At 44.8% G+C, this 23,281-nt stretch overlaps 2 protein-coding genes across 2 annotated transcripts in view; both read right to left on the bottom strand.

The window, feature by feature from the left end:
* LOC144123077 (uncharacterized) overlaps window positions 1-10,983 on the bottom strand; it is a 114,674-nt gene extending 103,691 nt beyond the window's left edge. The window contains exon 1 of the mRNA XM_077655981.1: window positions 10,802-10,983. Coding sequence (XP_077512107.1) covers window positions 10,802-10,983 — 182 coding nt within the window. The remainder of the gene's footprint in view (window positions 1-10,801) is intronic.
* Window positions 10,984-11,034: 51 nt separating this feature from the next.
* The window catches only part of LOC144123067 (phospholipid-transporting ATPase ABCA3-like), a 174,740-nt gene continuing 162,493 nt past the window's right edge, over window positions 11,035-23,281 (bottom strand). The window contains exons 8-9 of the mRNA XM_077655974.1: window positions 13,774-14,026; window positions 11,035-11,218 (exon numbers count right to left, since the gene is read on the bottom strand). Of these exons, the coding sequence (XP_077512100.1) occupies window positions 11,035-11,218; window positions 13,774-14,026 (437 nt within the window). The remainder of the gene's footprint in view (window positions 11,219-13,773; window positions 14,027-23,281) is intronic.

The following is a 23,281-nucleotide window of genomic DNA, read 5'->3' as shown; positions in this document are numbered from 1 at the left end:
CTTTGCCCCGCCCGAAAATTCCAATCTAATTTCTGATTTACACGCTGAAATTAACTCTTTAAATTCCAGAGTAACACAGCTGGTGCAAAAGAGTGATGACCTTGAAAACCGCTCTCGTAGAAATAACATTATAATACACGGCGTTTCAGAAGACTCGAATGAAACCGCTGACACATTGTTGGATAGCATCTCATCTGTATTTACTGATAAATTGAAGATTAGCTGTCCCAGTATTGAGCGCTTCCACAGCTCGGTGCAGCTCGCAGAGGTTATACTCGTCCAGTTATCCTAAATCTTTCTAGCTTCAACGACAGAAGTGTGGTTTTTAAAAACGTCTCTAAACTCAAGGGCTCTGCCTTCTTCATTACAGAAGATTTTTCTGCAAGGGTTAGGTCCATCCGGAAAAAAAATATGGGACGCATCAGTGTCTTTTCGTGACAACGGTTCTATCGTGAGGTTAAGTTTCGATCATGCCTTCATTGATAAGGTTCGTTACAATTGGGATGAAAGTTCTAGCTCGTTGGTAAAAGCATACAATGATCCTGCTTGTTCTGCGCCTGTGTCCTTGACTGCCGCATCATCGACTCCCTGACTTAGCTCTGGCCGTCCTGATAAGCTAGTTGTTCTAAATATTAACGCTCGCAGCATTGCTAAAAAACTTCCAGATTTACTCTCCCTTATTTCTGTTCACTCCCCCCATATTATTGGCATAACGGAGACTTGGCTGCATAGTGGAATTTATGACTCCGAATTCACCCCACCAGGTTTTGTTACTGTGCGCTTAGACAGAAGTTGCAGTATCGGCGGCGGTGTGGCATTGCTTATCAGATCGGATTTACGATTCTCAGTTTTGCCTTCTCCCCCTGATGCAGAATCCTTGTGGTGCAAAGTTTATCTAAACAATTATAGTATTCAAATCAGTGATATTTATCGTCCACCTGGTTCTTCCGTTGATGTCCTTCACGCTGTCGCAAATTTCACGACCAAGATCAACATTACTTCATCAAGATTTATCTGTTTGGGAGACTTCAACACTCCTGGCATCCACTGGCCATCGTTGTCTGCATTTGGCCGTGACATTACAATTTGTAAAGAACTAATAAACATTTCCTTATTGTTTGGACTAACTAAGGTTGTTTCTAGCGCTACTAGGCTGAATTCCATCCTCGACTTAGTTTTTCTAAACTCTACTTTGGCCCAAAATGACTTCTCTTGTGAAGTAATTGATGGGCTCTCAGACCATAAAGGCGTGTTAGTTTCACTCTCTTGTCCAGTCTCCAAATCACCCTATTTGTTTACTACTTTTCCTGATTTCACTCGTGCTGACGACCATTCCATTATTGAGGTTTTAGCTGATCGTTTCGATACATTCTCTGCTTTCTCAGCAAGCCACGACGTAAATTCTCTTACTAATTACTTTGAATGTCTTGTCAAGGATTGTGTCCAACGCTTTGTTCCTATTAAAACTAAGAAAAGAAATACTAATGTTCCTTGGATGACTCGAGACATTTTGCATTTATCTCGTCGCCTTCGTAGGCTAAGGCGTTCGAGAAGAAGCAACGATCCCATAACCTTAGACAGATTTCACAAGGCAAAAAAAGAACTTAATCTTAAGTTGCGCATGGCCAAGGATTTCTTTTTTCGTGTCCACCTGCGCGATCTGTTAAGAACTAACCCCCGAAAATTTTGGTCATCCATCTTACCTCGTGACACTTCATCCACTTCGTTCAGATTAGATAATGACGTCATCAGTGAGCCTGCTGTAATATCTGATGTTTTCAACAAATATTTTAACTCGGTGTTCGTTCCGGATAACAACGTCATTCCGCCACTCACTAATATAATTTCTTCTCTAGCAATCAGTGATACTGTCATAAACACTGATGGCATCCTAAATCTTGTATTAAACCTCGACGTTAAGAAATGTACCGGCCCAGATGGAATACATAATGCGTTCCTGGTTCGTTACTGCATGTGGTCTTCGAAATATCTGACCATCATATTCAACAAGTCCTTATCATCCGCTACAGTTCCTTCTTGGAAATTACCAAAGTGCTCCCTCTTTTCAAATCTGGTGATAGACAGTGCTTGTCGAACTACAGACCGATTTCATTGACATCACAGTCATGCAAAATGTTGGAACACATCATGCTTTTTCTTGAATCCAATAATTTGCTATCTAACTTTCAGCATGGGTTTAGGCGCGGTTTTAGTACGGTAACACAATTAACAGAATTTGCTCATGATATATTACATAACCTCGATGTCGGTAACCAAGTTGATGCCATTTTTATAGACTTCTCGAAAGCATTCGATACTGTTCTACATTCCAAGCTTCTTGCTAAACTAAATGCTATACTAAGCAATCCTCACTTGGTTGATTGGATTTCTAGCTTTCTCTCATCTCGTTCCCAGTTCGGATCCTATAATTCTTCTCATTCTACTGCTGTTGATGTAACGTCAGGTGTGCCTCAAGGCTCCGTCCTTGGACCACTACTCTTTTTAATATATATAAATGACTTGCCGCATAACATTTCTTCTAACATTCGTCTTTAAGCTGATGACTGCGTTTTATACGAAGTAATTAATGGCCCTAATGATCATCGTCACCTCCAAGAGTCATTTGCTATGTTTTGTAGTTGGTGTAGTACCTGGCAAATGAGAATTAATTTCGACAAAACCGTCCTCATGTCTTTTTGTAACAAATCTTCCGTTTCCCATTTTAGTTACTCTTTCAATGGCCGTGTGGTGGATAGGGTCTCGCAGTACAAATATCTTGGTGTCATATTCACGCATAACATGTCTTGGTCTAAACACATTGATTACGTATGTAATAAAGCACTAAAAAAACTAGGTTATCTACGACGCACGCTACCCAATTCACCAAAAGACACAAAGCTACTGTTGTATAAATCTCTAATCCGCCCTGTTCTTGATTACGCAGCTGTAGTGTGGAACCCGTACAAGCAATTCGAAATTAACATGTTAGAAGCAGTCCAGAAGAAAGCTGTGCGTTTTATAAGTCATCGTTATGATCGCGATTTCTCACCCTCTTCTACACTTCTCTCATTGAATTTAACCACGCTGTCTGTCCGTCGCCACACTGAATCATTAAAATTCTTACATTGTGTCGTCAATTCCTCAGTAAGGCTGTCAGCTAACCACTACATTAACTTTGCACCATTATCATCTACAAGAAGTCATCACGAGCTTAATTTGATACCGTATTTTGCGCATGCTAATTTGTTCAAATTCAGTTTTTTTCCCCGTTCAATAGTGGCCTGGAATTCTCTACCCGGGTCCATTCGTTCTTGTCCATTTCAAAACTTTGTAACTGCCGTTGAAGACGCATAATAGCTGTGTATTCTTACCCTGTCGTTAACAGTTCCTTTCTTGTTTGATATTTTATTTGTGATTTTAACTTTTTGTAGTGCTCACTTTGTACATTTTGCTGCATTTTGTTTCCTTGCATTTTTGTGTGTTTTCCCACTCCTGCCATAGCGCATATAATTGCGCTGCAGTATGAATAAATAAATAAATAAATAAATAAATAAAATGAAGGCTATATATAGAGGTGTGTTATATTCAGCGCATTTTTCTATCATCTGATTGATAGTGTGAATATTATCTACTGTAAGTGCAGTACAGTGTATCAGTACAGTGTACAGTACAGTGTATCAGTGTATTGACCAGTATAGTGTAGTGTGATTTTACTTCATTACCGATTCCACGTCTTCATAGAAACTTTCAATGGTCTCGTCATCATGATTGGATTTAGGCGCGTAGGCCGGCACCACTTTAGCGATTACCTTAGTAAATACCTTGTAAGCTACAGTTGTAAGCGGATCGGTCTATATTTTTTCAAGTCCTTGGCGTCTCCTTTATTATAAGTTACGATAATGTTGGCATTCTTCCAAGCTTCTGGTATGGTTGAGGCCATAAGGCATTGCGTATACAGGGTGGCTAGTTTTTCTAGCACGATCTCCCGTCTATCCTTAAACAGATCTGCTGTTACCTGATCCTCATAAACTGCTTTTCCTCTTTGCATTGCTCCTAAGGCTTTCTTTACTTCCTCTTTCGTTACTGGCGGCATGACACGTTGCTCTGCGCTACTGTCTCTCTCATTAACGCTATGATTAATCCATCGTATTAAAAACCAGCGTTAAAAAACACAGACACTGGTCGGTACCTGAGTTTTCATTCGGCACACCCTGTCGCGTATAAACGCTCCGTTGCATCCGCACTTTTCGGCCGCGCTTTCCGCCTGTGTTCAAGTCCGAGGACACTCAGATCCGAACTAAAAATCTTGAGGAAGGATCTTGCCAACAACGAGTACCCGAAAAATATAATTACTGCAGAACGCCGCTGTTCGCGTCGAAACGTGGAAAGAACGGCCACCGAGAAAAGCAAGAGGGCAGGCATCCCCTACGCTCCAGAAGTGAGTGAGGCCTTAGCTAGGGTCTTCAAGGACTGTAATGTCCATATCGCGCACGTGCCGCCAAGTAAACTGAAGCAAAAACATAGCAGAGTTAGAGACATGGTTGAAAGAAACAGATTTCCCGGAGTGGTATACAAAATTCCCTGCAAGGACTGCAAAGCTGCATACATCGGCCAATCAAGCAATTTTATTAGGCGCTTAAAACAACATCAAAATGAGTCGCCAAATACCGCGCGAAAGAAAATGCCTTGGCTGAACGCTATGAAGCTGCATCACTTGCCATCGATTGGAAAAACGCCTCAGTCATCGCGACGGAGAAGAATTTATCCTCCCGCTTTCTTCTAGAATCACTTCACATCCGAACACCACATGTTTTAAACCGAACGCGAGGTAATCTTCCTAAGATTTACGCATGCTCATTACGCCACCTGCACCGTACATAAGTCACCACCTTCGCCCATCTGCTGCCATTGTGAACAAGGGACCCGTACGGGCCCCGAAACGTCAGTTTTTTTTTCCTTTTTTGGCGAGGGCTCCTCTTTTTCTGTTATTATGGTTCCTGCTACCTATGGAGTCAGAGCTTTTGGCAACCCCGGCCTCCTGAGTCATGCGTCGTAGCCACCGTTAGACTTCATGGACTCCTCAGGGACAGGACACTGACTGCAGCTACTAACTTAACCCTAGTTTTTATTTGCGGCCAAAGGCCTGGGAGCGAGGCCGTATGAAGCCACCGCGTCCACTTGTGCAGACGAGGAAGAAGGGGTATGCGCTATGGACCTTTTCGGGGGCTCCTAGCCGTCATGGTTGCCAGAGCGCGCCGACGCGCCTCAAACCGGATATGCACCCGAGAAACTTCCGGCCTCTCCGTAAGGCGAGCGCGCGCGGATGGTTTTTCTCTGCCCGTGTGTTGCTTGCGTCGTGCGGGTACCAGTCATGCTCGTTGCAACATGTTTTCAAGAGCCAAAATGTATCCCGTGACACCATCGCGACGTGGACCGTGTTGTTGTGTACCAGGCTGCAGCTTGCGGCCTGGAACCAACCTCCTGTCGGAAGTGCGCGCTTTTAGGTTCCATACGGACACGGAGCGCAGAAATGCCTGGATCGCAGCTGTGCGGCGGGACAAATGGCTGCCCACGAAAAGTTCGCATGTTTGCTTGGCCCACTTCATTCAAGGTGAGAAACATTTTAAGAGCCCGCTTACACCGTAGTGTGTTCCCGCTGCTTATGTTCGCTTTGATGCATGACCATTGACGCGATTGAACGGTATGAGTGACCTATCGTAACATCCACATTCGCTCATTTAATGATTACATGTATCAGTAGGACTGCTACTTGGACCCTCACAAGGTTACGTTTAGTTTGTTTGTTTTTTGCGGTTGTGTGGCGCGTGCAAGGCGTCGTAGAGCAGCACCCGTTGCTACGCTCGCTTGGTGCTGAACCGAAGAACCCTGTCTCGTCTTTTTTCGAGACAAGCCTGAGGCCTTTCCATTGTAGTACTGGCCAACACGCTGCGAAACAGACCCGAAAATCTGTTCGCCGAAAGTAAAACTCGCTTGGCGTTTCTTTAACGTTTGCTTGCATATTTGGCGCCGTAGTTGAGGCGTTCTTCTTTCGGGATCACGTGTTCGATCATGCCCGCGGCAAGCACATGTTGGCGGAGTCGATATCCTAAACCGCCCGAGTATCATTCAACGTCGGCGGACGTTTAGAGCCCACGGTAGTCCAAACATACTCGCGGTATGGCGTGCCTCGTAGCACAAAACCGCTGTAGCTTCATTAGTTTTGGCCTGCCTCTGATCGGGGGAAAAAAAGGCAGGATGACGGCGCCAGTGCAGTGCTTAACTGATGTCATGCCGTGCGTACTTCTTGTGAAGAGTAAGAGTAAAAAAAAAGCAACTGCTGTGGCTAGAACGAACGACCTTGTACGCATGTAATTTCTTATTCTGGTGCGTTTCCAGCGCCTGGAATATTGACAGTTAATTATTTGTGCCTAGTCCAAGAATCTACTTCTGTCAAAGCACCCTTAGTGTTCTTTCCTCCATTCCTTTACGCTGTCCTGTCGTCCAGGTGCAGCTAATATTGTTTTCATCTAGAACCATATTGTGACCTTTTCATTTTTCTTTTACAGGCCGACCATCATCGGAACCTACGCATCCAGACTACATACCATCTTTCCTTATCCTGCTTCAGGGAACATTGTCCAAAAAATCGCCAGATTTCAACGTGCTGAACGAAAAGAAGCACTGAAGCAAACATGCACACCTGCTACATGTGCTCCGGGGCCTAGTGGATCTGATTCTGGACCAGTGGCGTGCGCTTCTGGGCTAGATACAAGTGATACAGGACCAGGTGCCTGCCACCCTGCCCCATCTGCAACTTCAGATGTCTGCACTGTAGAGAAGTGTGATATGGAGACACAAACCACTCTCAGCATGCAAGTTGTGTCAGGCTTAATCAATGAAAATGAAACACTAAGACAGCGTTTGGCTTGCCTAGAGCAAGATCTGTCCGCAGCAAATGAAAAAGTTGTTGAGCTTGAGAATAAGCCAGAAAATCTTGCTGGGATAACCAAAGATATGGTCATGCAGACAACGAAAACTGTGAAGTTTTACACAGGGTTCGTGACTGCAGCTGCGTTCTCTGTATTTTTGAAATTAGTGCGGTCGACGTGGCAACCGTCTGCAACGTGCCTTGACCCAGAAACACAATTAATCCTTGTCCTCATGAGGCTGCGTTTGGGCCTGCTTACCCAAGACCTGGCGTGCCGATTTGGCATTTAAAACAGCACTGTGAGTAACATTTTTCATACATGGCTAGATGTTCTCGCCACCAACATGAAGCGGTTCATCGTCTGGCCATCTCAGCGTACACTTGAAGCCAATCGGCCAGCAGCATTTCAAGACACTATCTTTGATGGTCTCACAGGAATCATTGACTGCTCTGAGATATTTATACAAAGGCCGCTGGTAATGACTGCAAGGAGCCAGACATACTCCAGCTACAAGCACCACAATACAGTGAAGCTACTTGTCGTCATATGGCCTTCAGGAGCCATAACGTTTGTGTCAAAAGCATGGGGATGAAGGGCATCTGACAATGAAGTTACTCTGTGTAGTGGCCTTCTAGAAAAGGTAAAAGGAGGGGACGTTTTCCTGGTTGACCGAGGATTTCGATGCAATGCCTTATTTGCTGCTCGGGGCGCAACACTGATGATGCCATCCTTGACCAAGAATCGTGCCCAGCTACCAGGTGCCGAAGTTACAACGTCAAGGAAACTGTTTATAGTACGCATTCATATCGAAAGGACAATACAAAGACTGAAAGTTTTCCGGATTTTCCAAACTGTTTTGCCACTGAACTTCGTGAGAAGAAGCGGCGACATGAGCTTTGCAACCATTGACAAAGTGGTGGTAGTATGCAGCGCATTAGTTGATCTGCAAACCCCGATCATCAACAACCGTAAGAGTGCAGGTGACTGATAACTAGGTGGTATGATAGTGTATGCTGCTGAGCAAAAAGATGGACAGAAACAACGCACTGATAAACAGCATGTACTTATGTGTATTCGTGCGCACAAATTGATTGCAAATGGACTTTATTGCACCATTCTCTGCTACACTGTACCAGCAGTGCATCTGCACAACTTATATAAAGGCTAAATCTCTTGTATCTGTCTGCTAACCCGAGGAGTTGTAGCAAGATGCTTTCATAGTATGGCATTGTTCAGAGTTCCGCAAGGGACGCGACGACCTCGCCGCCAAGCATGGTTTTCCCACAGATGGCGAGGAATTTCGTGCATTGACCAGAGCCGGAGCGAACGGAATATAGGAAAATACTGGCAGATATTCTAAGATAAGTGGCCTCGACAAAGCAGTGCAAAGCGTGGCTAGACCACCCATGCCGTCCCTTCATGTATCAATAGACACCTAATTTTCCCTTCCTTAACAACCCAATTCCCCAACAAACGCCCTTGAGCCTCCCTATATAAATAAACAGCTCATTCATTCATTTCATAAAAAGTTCACTTTGGAACAGACATACATTTCACCACAGTATTGCAGACATAGTGCAATGGCACCTGGTTTCATAGCATACAGCAACATGGAAGCATTCCATTGCGTTCAGACTTCTGCATATCTCTGGTTTCAAAGAACAGAAAACTTGCTTAGACCTTCAGGTCAGAGAAGTACATTGCATGAAGTGAAGGGACAGTGGAATTATAAAATTCCGTGTTTATTCATCACCAGTGTGACCATTTCCTTCGCAAGCGGCGCAAGCCCATTGCCGGGGTGTACGCCTAAGTTTTGCACACTTTAGGTGAAATGTTGCCTCACAAAGTGAGCATTCAACAACATTCCCTGATTTAGTACCCTTACAGTAGCATGTTTTCTTTGCATTTTCAATTTGCTTGAAGATGTGCATTGACTGTAGCTATGGGAATATATGATTGAAAAAAAAATGTTCTGCCTTGGCTTTAGCATGTGCCCAAAAGCTCTCGTCAAAGGTTATGATTTCTGTTGTCAGTGAAGATCCTGCACCTGCGTATAATATGCATGATTATGCCTGAGCTGCAAGCATTCATTCAGATATGCTAGTTTAGTGCAACCCTTTTTGAGTGAAGCACCTTTCATTGTTGCAGGACATTTTACTTCTAGCACTGACTGTGCGCAGCATGCACAAGACACTATAGCATCTGGAGATGCACCAATGAAAGGCATGCTTCCTGCAATAAAAAGCCCACAGTCTCTGAGACTAAAGTTAACATGCTTTGGCGACTCGAGCTCGAAGAACGCTTGCTTAGCGTTTTCTCTGTTTCAGAGCCGCACCGCAAGTTGGAAACTAGAGGTGTTTTTATGTACCGCATAATTTCTGCAACAAGGCTGACTGCACCAGTGCTGCATGCTGCCACACGGTGCAATAGAGAGGCAGTAATTCTGCCTCGACGTTCTTTAAGCCATCTCGGGGACCTTGCCTGGCCACGAGTGGACTCCTCAATTTGACTGCAGCATTCAGCTGTCAGCTGCACATTTTTTGGCCGTGTTCAAGTCGGTATCCTGGTACAGTTCCCAACAGGCAGTTTTACGGAGAGCTGCTGACCCCTGGCTGATGGTGCAGGGTCCTGGGCAGTTGTCTCGGGGGCAGAGTCAGTCTCCTCACTGTCTGTGACTGAGGTCAGGAGCAAAGTGTTTGGTGCAATTTCCTGCAAAACAGTATTTGAATTAGTACTCTAGTTGTGACGCAGTCGCATCTGATTCTTTGCAGCAGGGTAAACACTGAAGTCCTTTAAAGTGTTAGACTGATTTTCGGCGCTTAAGTGAACAAAAATTGATCTTCTGAGTTCCTTACCTTCACTTGGTGCAGAAAGCTGGACACTTGCTCATCTGTGAAAGCAGGTACTGTGTGGTCGTGCGTATTGGTGGCTTGAGGTGGTGCATGGCCTATTTTCGGCTTGAAAAATTGTATTTCGGAGACTGGTGCTGCCTATAAAAAGTTCAGTGCTTAGTTACTACTTTGCTGAAAAGCCTACATGTGACAAAATAAAAGCAAAAACTTACTTTGCCTCCGTTCGATGCCTCAATCTATTTACACACAACGTCGGTTGGGGATGGGTTGTTCAGGCCATACTGTACATTTGCCTCGACGCTAAACAAGAGTGCAGCCACGTGCGTGCAACATTCTCCAAGGCTGAAAGTTGCATTGAAAATGGCTTTAAGCATTAAGAAGTACACCAACGTGTACACAACACCAACAACAGAAGTACACAACACCAAAAACAGGTGTTAAAGTACACCAACAACGGTGAGAAATGGCAATTAAAATAAGTTGAAGAGTTTTGTACAACAGAATATCACAGCACAGGGTCATGATTTTTCTATCCACAACATGCTTCACTTAAAATGAATGCACTGTTTTCACGTAGCCAAGGACAGGAAATTATCCGACCGATTAAAAAACGAATTCCCCGAACTGCTCCCACAGGCTGCTTAGCCATTCGGTGGATGACCCCATGGTCGCGGGTTTGTTCCCGGCCAAGGCGGCTGTGTTTCGGAGGGGAACTACAAAAATACCTGAGTGCACGTTGAAGATCCTCAGGTGATATAAATTAATCGAATTAATTAATCGGAGTCCTCCACTACGACTTCCCGCATAGCCCGAGTCACTTCCGGACTTTAAAACCCCACAATTCAGATACTAGTCCGAAAATGTTTTATTACACAAGCGTGGCTGTGCAAGCAGTCGCGCTTTTCTGGTTTCTGTCGTGATTTACAGAGAATTCTTGAAACCACGATCGGATTACACGCACGTGCGCGCACACACAAAATAGCAGGTAGGGACTATGGCGTTGCGCTTCGCATTACTTACCCGGCCATGCAAGTGCAGTGAGCACTTTCGACAGTTCCGTCGTCCTTCACGACGCACCATGCTTGGTACTGCTTGGATAGTGCTTGGCTGGCCTCTACCGTCGCCGCAATGAGAACGATGCCGCTGCCGCGCTTTCCTCCCTTGAAGGTATTGAGCTGCTTCACCTTGCCGCTGATGAACATGTTGTACGCGTCTCCAATTTTATAACATTTAAACTGTTGCCGTGTGTAAAATCACACTCCTTCCACGAGGTACAGGTAAATATCTCCTGCTGTCACAGGGGGCAGATTCCTTGGGCCCGACGTGAAGGCGAACCGCACAACGTCGTCGTCAAGCGGATCGGGCAGCTCCTCGCCTCCAAAAGAAAGCGTCGCCCAATATCGGCCATGCGCCTCGGCATCGAGCTTCTTGAAGTAACTGCTGGACATAATCTGGTACTACAAGCGTACCATCACGGCACGCAGCGAAAGCAAACACGAATTCTGCGGGTATCTCAGGCGTCCGTTCTCTCCGTGCCGCCGGATGCCTGGAAAACACTGCGTGAACCCCTACCGGAAGTTTTTCGCCGGAAGTTGCCGGGGAGCAGCCAATGAGCGGCAGGCGCGCTTGTTTGTAAACAGCAAAAAGGCGTATACAGAACGCACATCGCTACCCGGCTGAGCGCAACTAGCCCTTCTGCATCAGAATCTCCAATAAATGCGGCAGCCTTTTTCTAACACGTAGTCATACATTGTACTAACCGACACAGCAGCTGATCTTCTGTTGCGGAAACAGCTTCGAATGATAAGGAAAATAAATATTTGCGCACGAATGTGTTTTTTTTAATGGGGATGAAATTCCGCCAGCGTGAAATGTGCGCCGCACGTAAACTCCTAAACGGAGTTCCCTATGTGGATAGAGATTCTCAGATTTTTCTTTATAGTGGAACATAATGCAATTCTGAAAGCGATAACTTAATGATAATATATTTGCGGTAACAAACTTGTAGATTATATGTGCTTTGTCAAATCCGAACAGCATTGTTTATTTGATACCATTGCTGTTTCATTACCTTAAGGTGGATTTATATGTGGCCTCGTGCAAATATTCGAATTGTTTAAAATCATTGTAAACCCAATTTCCGCAATGATTTAGCGCAGCTTTGTAAGGAACGCCTTGAAAAATTTGTTCTTCCATGCAATATGGATTTCGCGGAATCCCTAGAGCCCTTTATACTTTTACACAGCCAGGAAACATGCCGCGAAACATGCCCCCCCCCCCCCCCCCCCCCGTACCGCAACGCGCGATTGAGGCATCCACAGCCCCAGCGACCCAGTTAAGCGCCTTCCTTTCCTCCAAATCTTCGCAGTCTAGAACGTTGCCAACGCTAACGCCGATGAACACAAATGACTCCGATGGTCTATAGGTTCAGTGCCGCGTTTCTACTACTACGTTATGCATGCCAACGCATGCAGCGCACATCTGTCACTACCGCCACGTAGCTTGAAGCGCAACTGAGGGGTCCACTGTCTCATTGGGCCAGTTATGCGCCTTTCCGTTGCTTTCGAAAAAATTGAAGACTGAATTTTAACATCGGGTTTGAGGAAAGGAAATGGCGCAGTAACTGTCTCACGTATATCGGTGGACAGTAAGTGTTTTTTTTTAATGAAAATTCACTTACTGTCCATAATAATTAATTCTTACTGTCCACCCAAATCGAGTTTGAGGGAAAAAATGGCGCAGTAATTGTCTCACATATATCGGTGAACAGCCGAACCACGCCGTAAGGAAAGGGTTATAAGTGGTTGGGCTGAATGTCGCTTAATGTCAAACAACGGCGTACGCTAAACGCGACGCAGCTTGCCCAGGAGAGCTTTCGCTTCAAAAAGATGAAAACCTTTGTGGAGCCAACCTTCTGGCTTTGTTTCATGAAAAAAAAATAGCGGGTGTTTAAACTTTGCTTAACCCTGGTGAGAAGCGAAAGCTTCCTTTGCGTGGCTACGTTTAGAAACGCCACACATACTGCCGAACGGATTGTCTGTAAAGCGTCGGGGAAATGCCGGCAGGGCAGTTGCCACCTGCCACGGAGGGCAGATTTTGATGACGTCAGTAGGTCACATGACCTGCCACGTGACACCTGTCTCTCGACTGCACTGACGCTGGCCTGTTCAAAACCTAGCGTAGATTTCGCTTCAAAATTCGCAGACAGTCTGAGCGATTCATGCTGCATAGTATGCTGTAGTATTTTTGTAGCCCTGGACGGAGCGCCATCTCCTATTCACAGGTTCCGGTAGTGAGAGGAGATGGCGTGATCCAGTGTTTCAGTCGTCGTGTGACACGTCGTATCCAAGGTCCGCAATCTCCATCTAATAAAAACGCAGCAGCCGCGGTTGGGTTCGAACCCAGGAACTGATCCGGAGTTCCCGGGTTCGAACCCGACCGCGGCGGCTGCGTTTTTATGGAGGCAAAACGCTAAGGCACCCGTGTGCTGTTCGATGTCAGTGCACGTTAAAGATATTCAGGAGACGTAGTGCGCTATTTCCCTTCCCCCAAAACCAATTATTATTAACATTATTATAAAGGATGGAGGGAAAGAAGAAACGGAAAACTGAAAATTGAGTTTCATTTTGAGGAAAGGCGCGGCGCTGTGCAGCGGCGGAACACCTATGGCTTGGTGCTACTAGTGACGCGTGCGCAGTTCTGACTAGGGAGCGAGAGAGAGAGAAATGTGCCGTGTGTCGTCACTTCTACTCGCGCATGCGCAGCACGGCTCTCCAGGAATGACGCGAAACTGCTCAACCTGCGGCCAGTAAAGCTTTCCTTTAAAAGAGGCTTCACACGCCCACGCCGGGCGCCTTTTGCTTAAAGGCCTCTCAAAAGCATTAAAGTGGCGAAAGCGGAACAGCTGGTTCGGTTCATTTCATTCAGCGCGCACTATCATCTCCTCTCGGTGGAATGGCTCGGCAGCACCAAGAGAGCTAGATATCACTCACGTGATGTACGCGTCCCTCATGGTGGCCACTGTGACGACGAAGCTCTCGATGCCCCACTGCTCGGCCTCTTCCTCCAGCTTGCGAAACATGGCGGCGAATCCGTCATGCTTCAGGGTCTGCAACCCGATGGTCACGCTGCCCTGCTTCACGTCTTTGACGAGTGCGTTGGGCGCCGTCTCCCGCACGACGGCCATTATGGCCCCCAGCTCGTAGTCCACTGTCTTGGTGCTCAGCTGCAATTTGTAGCCGACGCCTGCACCAGAATAGACCTCCTGAAAACAGTTGCGTTCATTCTCCTCCCCAGGAATTCAGGGCAGGCCACTATTGTACGTATACATCGCAGCTTACCGGGTATGCTGGGCATGTCGGCAAAAACAAATCGTCTAGAACCGTATCCATAGTCAACGGAGTACTCTCTCTGTGTGTACACCCTGGCTCAGCGTAAACTATTTCGCTTTTCGGAAACGTGCACGATGTGTGGTGGTAAAGCTGCGAACTGCCGTAAGCTGTCGAGACACATGGCTTAGAGTTCGATCATCACACACGGTCAAAGTCATGCGCAAAGCAGGCAGCGACTGTGCGGCAATTGCAAAGACAAAAAAAACAACCATAAGCACACACTTCTTCCTTAATAATTTTTTATTCGAAACATGGAGTGCACTACACACGCAGACACACAATGAGAGGATTTCGACTGGAAGGGCACGGAACATGTCGAAACACATGTCCTACCTTGAAACCGTGGGCACCCTTGAATCATCGATGATCCATTTATTTCCTTTTCCGCCAAAATGTGTGTTAAGGAAACGATTATCGAGAGCGATAACGAACTTTTACACAATAAATAGTGCCGCAACTAAACTTTACCAACTATAGCCAATTTGATGGATGGGATGATTAATGCACACAACATTTTACGCTCCATAAGTTGCGGCTCCAGGCTTGCTCCACGATAGCCAAATGGCTCGGCAGTAGAGTGCCACAGCTGTCGAAATGGCGTTTCAAGTGAGCACAGCCTTCTTGTATAACCTCGCAAAGCCGAAAGGTGTCAAGGGGACATCCTCACACTTCAAAATCTCACAGCAAAGTTGTAGTACAAGCAACAGTACCGGTAGCGGTACAGTAGCTGTAGCAGGAAATGGACAAAAGAGGGACATTAAATAAGACCCAAACTTTCAAAAGGTCATCAGCAGCAGTACTAATAAAGAAAAGAGCACGAAAGCATTGCACTACCCAAAATTGAAAGCAGTGAATATTGTGGGAACATGAACAAGCCTGTTTTTGTGCGCACTAGCTTATGAACTGAGATTTGTCCGTATTACCCCTTGTGTCTCATTTGGGATATAATTTCCACATTTTCTTTGTGCATAACTCAATAATTACTTAAGCATTATCGCTCCTTGTTGAAATATAGTGCCGAATGACAAAACTGCGACCCATTTATGAATAAAGAATACTAAATATTTTAGTTTTTATAGCAACATCCTTACCCCTGGATACCATGTAACTATACCCTTATACAAAGTGCCTGTACAGACTAAGGTATACTCACCTGGCGTAGATTATGACCCGTTGTTCACAATACAGTACCCAATTTTCCTTAAACCGGCAACAAAACTTTGTCCTGTCTCTTTCACGCTGTCTGAGTTTATTTGCGACCGAGCAATGCAAACGCTTGAGCAGTGTGGTTGTTTGGGCCGTTTACTGCAAGGTTTCACGAACAAAAAAGCTCGAAATGAAAACAGGACGCTCTAATGAAGACAACACACGTTTCAGGCCTCCTGACTTTTATTTCTGTGCCATTCTTGTTCATGGAACTATATTCAAGGATTGGCTCTCGGGTACGTCATTATACACGGTAATCTGTGCCTGAGCAAATGGGTTCATAGCTCAAGTGTTCTAACAGTCGACAAGATACAACGCAGAGAGATGACACGCGACAGGAGACCCGTGTCATGTCTGTGTGTTGTCTCTTGTTGGCTGTTGCTATCGTTGCATTACACAAGGTTTTCAAAATTGCCCTGCCCGGACTTCTTAAACGGAAGCGATGAGCACTACACAAAAACTGCTCTATTACGCAGTTATGCAGTCAGGTGCACACAACGTGAGGAAATATTAGTCGTCGTCAACCTCCTAACTGACCAAAATCACGATAATAACCTTTGTTGTCACTCAAGCTTGTACAAGAACCTAACACTTGGTCGCAAAAACTCATTGCGTAGGATCATAACAAGCGCCTCCTTCGAGACTTTCTACTGCAATGTTTTTTTTTTCAGTTTATTTGTTTGATTCTGATTTACAGAAACCGGAGAAAAGGCAAAAGGGATAAAACAAGCAACACTGAAAGGCCATAAATTCTAGCAATAAACAAGAGAAATAAATCAAATGAATTCAATGTTTTCTTGAAATATTACATTCTTAAGGAACTTTTTGGGAATTGGCTTGTAGCTTTTCAGTGCGATTTTGTAGACACGGTATATGGTCAAGAAATAAGCCAAGTGTATAAAGTCTACGCTCGAAATTATTGAAATTATCTTATTTATTCAGGGCGTCGAAACTCAAAAAGCGCCCGTGTGCAATGCGATATCAGTGTACACTAATGATCCCCAGGTGGTCGAAATTATTTCGGAGACCTCCGCTATGGCGCCCCTTTATTCCTTTCTTCTTTATCCCTTCCTTCCCTTGCCGCGTGGTGCGGGTGTCCACGGATATATGTAAGGCAGTTTTTCCGTCGTTTCCTTTTCTCAAAAGCAAATTTCTTTTTTAAGAGCATTAATTTGCTCTTACTCATCACGTTTCGAGATTTCTTGGGGTCTGCTACCACCTTGAGATCACAGCGCGATCTGTAGCAGCAACTAGAAAACAGCACATCTCGCGTTGAGACACGTAGCGCCATCTACAATACCATCGTAGAAACAACCACCTGCCGCGTGCCAGTGATGACGTCACGATGTAATATGGTGGATCAGCGCCTCCTCTATTTTGGATAGAGGCGGAAGTATGTGAGTATGACGCCAGGGCACAAAATGGCGGCGGATTTTCGGTTTATCGAATCTAAGATGGCGGCCATTAAAATTGGTTTTGCCCTCTCATCCCTTTCCCACCTCAATCCTGCCCCCCAAACGATATCCTATAACGGGCAGGAAAACTGTCACGTTACGGGACCGCTTTATTTGTTTACTGATGCTACTGCTGTTGCTGATAGGAAGAGAGAAAAGGAAAGTGCACAGGCCTGCCAACTGGCTCAAGCCGAACCACGCTCGCTGCCGCGTGCTAAAAGGAGAGTTAAAGGATATAAGAGCAAAGATACAAAGCAAAGATGAGCGCTATTATGCCCCGGGCCGATCCCGGAAGCAGTGCAATAACGGGCCGACCCAAGCCATAGTGCTTCAAGCGAAGCACTCCGCCATATTCCAAAAATAAGTTTAATAACTTGGGCACAAGGACCCGCAGCAGATATTAAATCAGGTATCAGATATCATGGTGGATTGTTACGTTTTAATGGAGACGGGTTATATATTCGTTCCGCTATATATACTTCGACAACAAGGGGCACCCACCCGGGAACAGTTGTGTACCGAATTTGGTAGGCAAATCAAACCTTAATTTTGGGTTGTGGTATAGAAATAAAACCACAATAAATAACAAGTAAACATTGTATATATGTAATTACTAATTGAAGCGTTACCATATCGACCGCAAGCCAAATTCTAGGCCCACCTTGACCGCCCAAGCGAAGAAAATTCCGTTTGGGACGTATCTTGAGGGGGCGTAACTCGACAACGGGTAGACGTGCATCGTAATATCTCTGATAGATGGCGCTAGGCGTCGATCGCTCAGCTATGTGGAAAAGTTGTTACTTTTCCGAACCGCTCAGGGTTTTCTTCACTAGCCCCACTGGATGCGGAAAGACTTCCGTTTTACGTATGGCCAATAAATCTAACGCTTGTTACTTCAAAGTGTTCCAGACGGCTGCTGCCTTTTTTTTCATTCAGGGCGGTGGCGATCGACACGAAAAACGTTCCTCGTGTGAACGTGCTGATCTGTAGGACGTTTCTTTTGTCTCGTTACCCGATGGTGAGAAGGAAACCGTTATCAGCTTGACCTACGCCACTGCCAGACCAGTCGTGTACGCAGTGCCAGCAGCAGTTTTAAGACTATCGTCCCCGTCGTGCAGGTGCAGTTACACGGAGTTGAAACCCACTATCACAAAATACGAGTGTGTTAAGATATTACGCGATAGCGCTTAGAGCTCTCTCGGTCGAAAAGCCGCCGGTGTTGTAGCAGTCGGCAGCGCGTGTCGGAAATAACTGCGGGCGGCATAAAAAAATCTTAAAATGGTAATTTGTGTTTCTAGTGATTGATGATTGATTGCTCTGTGACACCGTTTATGTTTTATGGTGGTTTAACCCCCCAAAAGAAACAAAGATGGATCAGTGGTTAGGGCACTCGACTACTGATCCGGAGTACCCAGGTTGGAACCCGACCGCGGCGGCCGCGTTTCGATGGAGGCGAAACGCAAAAGGCGCCCGTGTGCTGCGCGATGTCAGTGCACGTTAAAGATCCCCAGGTGGTGGAAATTATTCAGGAGCCCTCCACTACGGCACCTCTTTCTTCCTTTCTTCTCAGTTCCTCCTTTGTCCCTTCCCTCACGACGTGGTTGAGGTGTCCGCTGAGATGAGAGACATACTGCGGCATTTTTCCCCCAACAACCAATTTTCATTTTCATTTCAAGGCCGACACCATAGTGAAGGGGTTCGAAAATTTCGGCCACCTCTGATTTTTTAACGTGCACTGACATGCATAGTATACGGACCTCCAGAATTTCGCCTTTATCAAAATTCGACCGCCGCGGCCCGGATCGAACCCGCGTATTTCGGGTCAGTAGTCGAGCACCATAACCACTGAGCTATTGCGGCGGCTTTGGTGCGTGATAGGCGATGACGAGTTAATGAAATCATTGTAATTGAATGTTTAAACAAAAAAGAAGAACTGAAAACATTGGAAATAAAGGGTTCAAAAGTGTCAAAATGCTTAGAATGAAAAGCCAATGCTTGATTATGCAAATTGAGAACGTTTAAGAGTGTTTAATTGATCCATTAATTAACTAAAACAAATGAAAAAATGAAAACTGCGTTCAAAAGAGTCAAACTACTCAGAATAGAAAGCCGAACCCACTATGCTATCGCGTCATGCCCGAAGGCAGAGCTAAAGTGTCCTCCAATTTTTTCGCCTAAATGAACCCGGATACGAATGCGACCGCCTCCAAAATAAAACCTGTGCGCTCGCTAGTTTGAGTGCTTTGATCTCCTGAAGCGACTATGAGGGACACCGCAGTAAAAGCCATCAATCCAGAGCGCCTGCGATTACTTAAAGGGACCCCAAAACACATTTTTAGAGCATTGTTTTCACTGTTGGTTGCATAGAATCAGTTATAGTGATGCTAAGAGGATTAGTCTCACTGCGTACATTACGGTTTTTTTAGCTCGAATTTTAATTACCTCGAAAAAAATAAATTTGTGGCGCTGATGGTGTCGCCACACAGTGGAAGTGTTTAGCAGTGGATATGACATCATCGAATGGGAGCTTGATAATTGGATGAACAGTAAATATACTACAAATTTTGTCAATGATGAAGATACGTTTTGTCACGTGTTGGGTTTATATTAGATCAACAAAACCAACAGGTTCGCCTCATGTAAAAACACCACAATGCAGGCAAAACAAAAAAGCACGACCAGAGCCTCTGACTATTGTTTGACATCCGGACGCGATAGCACTATGGAATGGCCTGCCAAATACCATCGCATCATCCACTAACCGCAAATCATTCCGGGATAAACTAAACGACCATTTTTCATGTTGGCAAAAGGTTCCTGCCATATTCTTTGGATTACAGGCGCGAAAACAGACAGACCACAAGGTAGATAAACGGGACGGAGCGCCTCCCGTTTATCTACCTTGTGGTCTGTCTGTTTTCGCGCCTGTAATCCAAAGATGTACCAACTTGCCCAGCAAGACGTTCTTCTGCCATATTCAATTCGGCACATTGAACAGCTAATTTTTTTACTTATTTTTACTTTTTTTTGTGTGATGCCTTTTTCACTATATTTTTCTCTTGTATTAATTGAGTGTTTCATATATATATATATATATATATATATATATATATATATATATATATATATATATATATATATATATATATATATATTGTCAAGGCGTTTATTTGAAGCACAGGTCTGTTGATCTTGGTTGACCGGCGACACAACGGGCACACTCACAGGCGTCGTTCGAAAAACCCAGCTGCACTTCGTCTGCTTCTTCGTTGACCCGCTTGAACTCGTCCGCTTCATCGCTGCGCTGCGCCTGTCGGTCCCATTACAATTACTCTCCCTCCGAAAAAGGAGCCATCCTGGCGACTTACGGAGAGGAGAGGATGGGCGGGTCATAGTAAGGCTTGAGGCGCTCAACGTGCACAGTTTCGCGGCCCCGGCGACGGTGGTCCGAAGAGGGAACGAGCGGCTCAACGATATAAGTCACCGGAGAAGTTTGGTGGACAACCCGGTAAGGTCCGTGAAAGCGAGACAGTAGTTTCGTGGCGAGGCCGGGAGTGGAGGAAGGCACCCAGAGCCAAACGAGGGCGCCAGATGGGTATTTATTTATTTATTTATTTTACCCTCAGGGCTTACAGAAGCATTGTAGAGGGGAGGGGCAGAAATACAAGGAACACTATGCAATTTGGTTAATAAAAGGGAACAGAGAAAAAAAAAAAATAAGGCAACAACAACAGCGACGAAAAAAGAACAAAAACGGCAGGTATTCAAAGCACACGGGCAGGTTACAAATGCGCAATAGTTTGGTTGAACAGAATGCAGCAGAATACAGTATCAACATTTTAAAAAAAATAATAAATAAAAAATGAAGGAACAGTCATACAGAACATGATAAGCGCCAGTGCAAGTTTTAAAAAGAAAATAAAAAAAGGGCTTCAAAATATGTTAGTAAGGCAAATACGAAATCGGTGGTTGTCAGTGATAGCGACCAGGTCAGCAGGTAGTTGGTTCCAGTCACGGGATGTTTTTGGTAGAAATGAATGTGCATATGTCGTGGTGTTGTGGCGAGGTATGGCGACTTTGTAGCAGTGATCTACACGGGCAGAAACATGAGCAGCATCTGTGATAAGGCGCGTCCTGAGTTGATGGTTATGATGATAAATTTTATGGAAGAGGCAAATACGAGCAATGTTACGACGGACAGTGAGAGGGGGCAAATTTAGACTTAGTTACATGTTAGTGACGCTTGCTGTGCGGTGGTAATTATTGAGAATAAAACGAGCAGAGCGATTTTGTACGCTCTCCAAGGTTTTATTCAGTGATACATGGCCAGGGTCCCATATGGATGAAGCGTACTCGAGATTGGGTCGTACATAGGTAGTATATAGCTGTTTTTTAAGTGGAGACGGCGCTAGTGAAAAGTTACGTTTCAAATACCCAAGCATGCGATTGGCTTTGGCTGTTACGTAGTTAATATGAAACTTCCAGGAAAGGTTATTCGCAATGTGTACTCCAAGGTACTTATAAGTTGAAACGGAGTCGAGTGGAGAATCATTAATACGATAGCTTGGACAGGATGATTGACTGCGGGAAATTCGCATTGTTTTGCATTTTGTAGCATTCAGTTTCATCTGCCAAATGGAGCACCAAGAAGTGATATTATCTAAGTCAGTCTGGAGTAAAGTCACATCGGAAGCATTAGCTATTTTACGGTAAATTACACAGTCATCAGCGAAAAGACAAATAGAGCTAGAAACACACTTGGGTAAGTCATTAATATAAATAAGAAAAAGCAATGGAGCCAAGACAGATCCCTGAGGCACTCCTGATTGGACGGGTACCTCAAGGGAGTCAGTCTCGTTAGCTGTGACATACTGGGTGCGGTTTGAAAGAAATGCGATTATCCAGTTAAGTACTACAGGATCGATGTTAAGGCGACTGAGTTTTAGTATAAGAAGTTGATGGTTAATTTTATCAAAGGCCTTCGAAAAATCTAGAAACGCACAATCAGTAATGAACCCCGAGTCTAAAAATGAATGTAGATCATTGGTGAACATAAGTAACTGTGTTTCGCATGAGTATAATTTGCGGAATCCATGCTGGGAGGGATGAAAAAACTGGTTTGATTCGAGAAAGTTGACGAGGTTGGTGAAAATTATGTGCTCAAGTACTTTGCAGGGTATTGATGTCAAAGAAATGGGGCGATAGTTAGACGGTTTGTGTGAATGGCCAGATTTGTATATAGGAACAACTTTCCCTGTTTTCCAGTCTTTGGGTAGACAGCTCTCGGTAAGTGATTTGGTAAAAATAAAGCTTAATAAAATAGAGCAGTATTCAGTAGTGTTCTGAAGGAATTTTGATGTGATTCCATCGACACCACAAGACGATGATCGTTTCAGTTTACTAATGATGGTTCTGATTCCGGCGGGATCAAAAACAATGGGGTCCATTGGAGAAAAATGAGCGTGAGGGAAAAGCGGGCATTGAGTGGCTGAGGGACTAGTGAACGAGAGAGAGAAGGTGTTATTCAATAAGGCAGCGCATAAATTTTCAGGGACCTGTTTGCCACACTCGTCAATCAGGGTGATTGTTCGATCGTTGGAGCTCTTTACAATGTTCCAAAATTGTTTCGGATTCGTACTTATTAAGGAAGGAAGTGTCGTGTTAAAGAAATTGAATTTAGCTGTTTTCAGAGCGTTTATGTAGTTTTGTGCTGCCTGATTGTATATTGACCATCGGTTAGGACTACATCTCATTTTTGCTTGGCGAAAGAGCCTTTTTTTCTTATTGGATAAGCGTTTTAGATAGGTGTTATACCAGGGGGCACTGGATGAGTGATGGATCGTTCTTAGTGGAATATACTTGTCACTGAGATGGAGAAGTTTACTTTTGAAAGATGACCAGAGTTCGGAAACCGAAAGCCTCGAGTGGATTAGCAAAATGTCATTGAGAAATGAGGAGAGCTCCATGTTAATAGCGTCAAAGTTGGCTTTGTTGTAATCTCGGATACGTTTCTTTTGTCGCTTTGCTCGCGTAGATGGCACTGAAAACGAGAAGTGTAATATGTCATGGTCGCTGAAGCCTGGTACGTGTAACACTGCAGAACTGATGTCAGGAGCTGATGTAAGTATTAGATCAATCAGAGAAGATGACGACGGTGTTACACGTGTTGGTAGATTGACAAGCTGAGATAAACTGAAGTCAGAACAAACAGTGACAAAGTTAGAAGCTTCAGCGGTAGTAGAACTAGCGCAAAAATTGGGCCAGTCAATGCTTGGGAAGTTAAAATCCCCAAGCAAAAAAATAGGTGCACCAGGAAACTGTACAGTGATTTGGTTAAGACAGTCATGGATACCTTCACAAAACGCCGTGCTGCAATTGGGAGGGCGGTAACAGGCACCAATGACAAATTTTTTGAAAGCAACAGTTATACAGCACCAAACAGTTTCTAA

This window comes from Amblyomma americanum, chromosome 3 (genome assembly GCF_052857255.1).
Source record: "Amblyomma americanum isolate KBUSLIRL-KWMA chromosome 3, ASM5285725v1, whole genome shotgun sequence".
In the NCBI taxonomy this organism is placed as follows: Eukaryota; Metazoa; Arthropoda; class Arachnida; order Ixodida; family Ixodidae; genus Amblyomma; species Amblyomma americanum.
The sequence above is the reverse complement of the archived record's forward strand: the minus strand, read 5'-3'. Positions and strand labels throughout refer to the sequence as shown.